At 53.9% G+C, this 2,966-nt stretch overlaps 1 protein-coding gene across 1 annotated transcript; it reads left to right on the top strand.

The window, feature by feature from the left end:
* Nucleotides 1-204: 204 nt before the first annotated feature.
* LOC105461084 lies at nt 205-1,953 on the top strand. The gene has a single exon (XM_011707571.1). It carries the CDS (start codon nt 205-207, stop codon nt 1,951-1,953), a length of 1,749 nt encoding a protein of 582 aa, XP_011705873.1.
* Nucleotides 1,954-2,966: the final 1,013 nt, after the last annotated feature.

Here is a 2,966-nt window from a genome sequence, read left to right as displayed (position 1 = left end):
GTACTGGACCTAGAAGGGGATCCACCTCCTCTTCCTCCGGGAAGATCAGGCCTCCCCCGAGAATTGGCCAGAAGAGAAAAAAAGATACTGTCGTCTCCTGAGACGGATAAAGAGGAGGTGAGCCCGATCTCGAGTTTCTCTGATTTTCAGAGAAAAGAGCTGGCACACAAATTACAGGATATAGAGCTCCTCTCGTCAGCAGACATGGCAGCGGTGGCCATGGAATGGCTTAATGACATGGAGGAATGTCGCAAGATGTCAAGCAACATGAAAGGATCTATCACAAGAAAGATGAAGATCAACGTAGCTGCCCTTGCGGAAACAACAAAAATTCTTTCGATGAGAGCCTCACAGGAGGGGGATGTCGGCTTTCTGAGGTCCAAGCTCACAGACATGCAGAGTGAGATCAATGGCCTCAGAGAGGAGAACCAACGCTTGAAAGTTCAGATGGACGAAATTGCAAGCGGACTCCGTATAAGAGCGAGCCCTCCCGGGAATTCTGACCCCAGACCCGGGACCTCCTCAGCCCGGATGGAGATTTCGCCAGACCCCCCTCCGGGACTGGAAACGAATAGAAGCCGTGAAGCATCGGTACAACTGCAATCAGAGAACGTGGGCCGAAGGACGAACAGCAGGGAGACATCAAGACCTCGAGAAAGACCCTCGGGCACAATGGACGAGGAATTTCTCGACAGGCTAGGCAACATTATTAATGGTGCGGTGGCTAGCGCAATCTGGGCGCAACTCCCAGGTTCGAGGAGAACCGGCAGGAACAGGCGGGAGGAAACAAGAAATCCCCCAGCTAGGGAAGTTCCCCAAGAGGGGGAGGGCTGGGGATCTTCCTCAGTCGCCGTGGATTCCCAAGCGGCGGAAACCGGTGACGAAATACCGTTACCGCAAAGGAGAGAAAGCGCAAGAGGACAAAAAAATCAAACGCGAAGAACCCGTGGGAATACGCTGAGGGACCCAGCCGGAAACACCGCAGGATTAGTGAACAGGCCTGCTTACCAGGCGGATTACCCTCCTCTACCGGAGAGGGAGGATAGAAGAGAGATACCGCGATTAGTCCGCGATGCACAAGTTCCGCGGCAGGAGGAAAAAACACGGAGGGAGGTGAACCGCGGGCAGGAGAACAGAAGGGTAGCTAGGACCCCACGTGTGCGGGCTCCTAGGTCATCCGCGATTACAATTTCCTGCCCGGAGGGAATAACGTATTCCGAGGTCATACGAAAGGCCAGAAATGAAATCGCTCTCGACGAGCTCGGTATAAAGGAAACAAGGATGCGGAGTACGATGGGCGGCAGTGTCCTCATAGAAATACCGGGCGATAATACGTCACCGGCAGCAAACAATCTGGCGAAAAAACTGCAAGAGGCCTTTAAGGACACTAACGTCCAAATAAGAAGACCCATGATGAGGGGAGAGGTAAGGTTGGCCGGTCTGGATGCTTCCGTAACCACTGAAGAACTTATCGAGGCAGTTGCCAGGGCGGGTGGTTGTGAGGCGGCTAACGTCCGCCTAGGCTCATTCAGACTGGCAAGAAATGGAATGAGGACGGTCTGGCTGCAGTGCCCCCTGGAAGCGGCAACCAGACTTGCAGAAACTGGAAAGATTAGAGCTGGATGGTCCACGGCACTTGTAGCGCTGTTGAAAAGGAGGCCCCTCCAGTGCTTCAAGTGCTTTGCCACGGGTCACGTTAGGGATAACTGCCCAAGCGAAATTGATAGAGCTAACAACTGTTTCAACTGTGGCGAGCCTGGCCACACCATGAGGGAATGCGGTGGCCCACCGCGGTGCCCGCTGTGCAAAGAGAAGGGCCTGCGATACGACCACAGAGCGGGATCCGAGGTCTGTCCGCCATGCCCACCAAGAAGGACCCAGAGTGGGAGCCCAAGGCGCGGAAAAGTTCAGGCCAATCGGAGTAATGTGGCCGAAGAACAGAGGACTAAATAAATAAATGCCTGACAGCGTAAAGATCATTCAGGCTAATCTGAACAGATCAAGCGGGGCCCAAGACTTGCTGATTCAAACTATGCAAGAACAAGACTGCGGACTGGCCTGTATATCGGAGCCTTACAGAATACCAAACAATGCGAGATGGGCACGTTCCAGCGAACCAACCCCAATGGCGGCGATGCACTGGCCCGTAGGCGAAAGAACGGGCACCGCCTCGGTCCTGAAGACAGGGGACTGTTTTGTGGTGGCTTCTTGGGGAGGATTAGTTGTGGCATCATGTTACTTTTCGCCCAACAAGAGTATAAACCAATTCAGGATGTACCTGGCGGAGCTCGGAGATGCGGTAAGAGGGTACTTGAATCGCCCACTACTGATACTGGGGGATTTCAATGCCCGATCAAATGTCTGGGACAATACGCGTCCTACCGCGAGAGGAGATACAATTATGACGTGGGCTTCCGCAATGGACCTTCGGCTGATGAACAACAATTTCGAACCGACCTGCGTTAGGCCGCAGGGCAGGTCGGTTATCGATCTATCATGGGTATCCCCGGCGGCGTTTCGAATGATCGACCTATGGGAAGTGGCCACAGAAGAGGAGACCCTGTCCGATCACAGGTATATTTACCTACGCCTGAAAAGGGACAGGGGGCCAAGTGTAAACATCGCACGGGCAAGATCTGTAAGATGGAATAGGAAAAGTATGAAGCCTGACCTGCTTCAGGCAAGTGTTGCCACATTCCTCTGGCCTAGATCGGCTAATGACAGCCGCAGTGCGGAAGATCAGGCGAAACGACTGCAGATAATGATGACCGAGGCCTCGGACTTGGCCATGAAACGCCAAAGGCCCGGTCCCAAAAAGGCTGTCTATTGGTGGACGGAGGATATAGCGACCCTCAGGAAAAAATGTATCTCCCTTAGAAGGAGGGTCACCAGAGCCCATAGGAGGAATGGCGGTACAGCCCCGGCGCTGGAGGCAGAACTGTCGCAAGCCCGTAAGATCCTGAGGA

This window comes from Wasmannia auropunctata, unplaced genomic scaffold, assembly GCF_000956235.1.
Source record: "Wasmannia auropunctata unplaced genomic scaffold, wasmannia.A_1.0 LD309575.1, whole genome shotgun sequence".
NCBI classification, from domain to species: Eukaryota; Metazoa; Arthropoda; class Insecta; order Hymenoptera; family Formicidae; genus Wasmannia; species Wasmannia auropunctata.
This window is presented reverse-complemented; position numbering and strand designations above follow the sequence as displayed.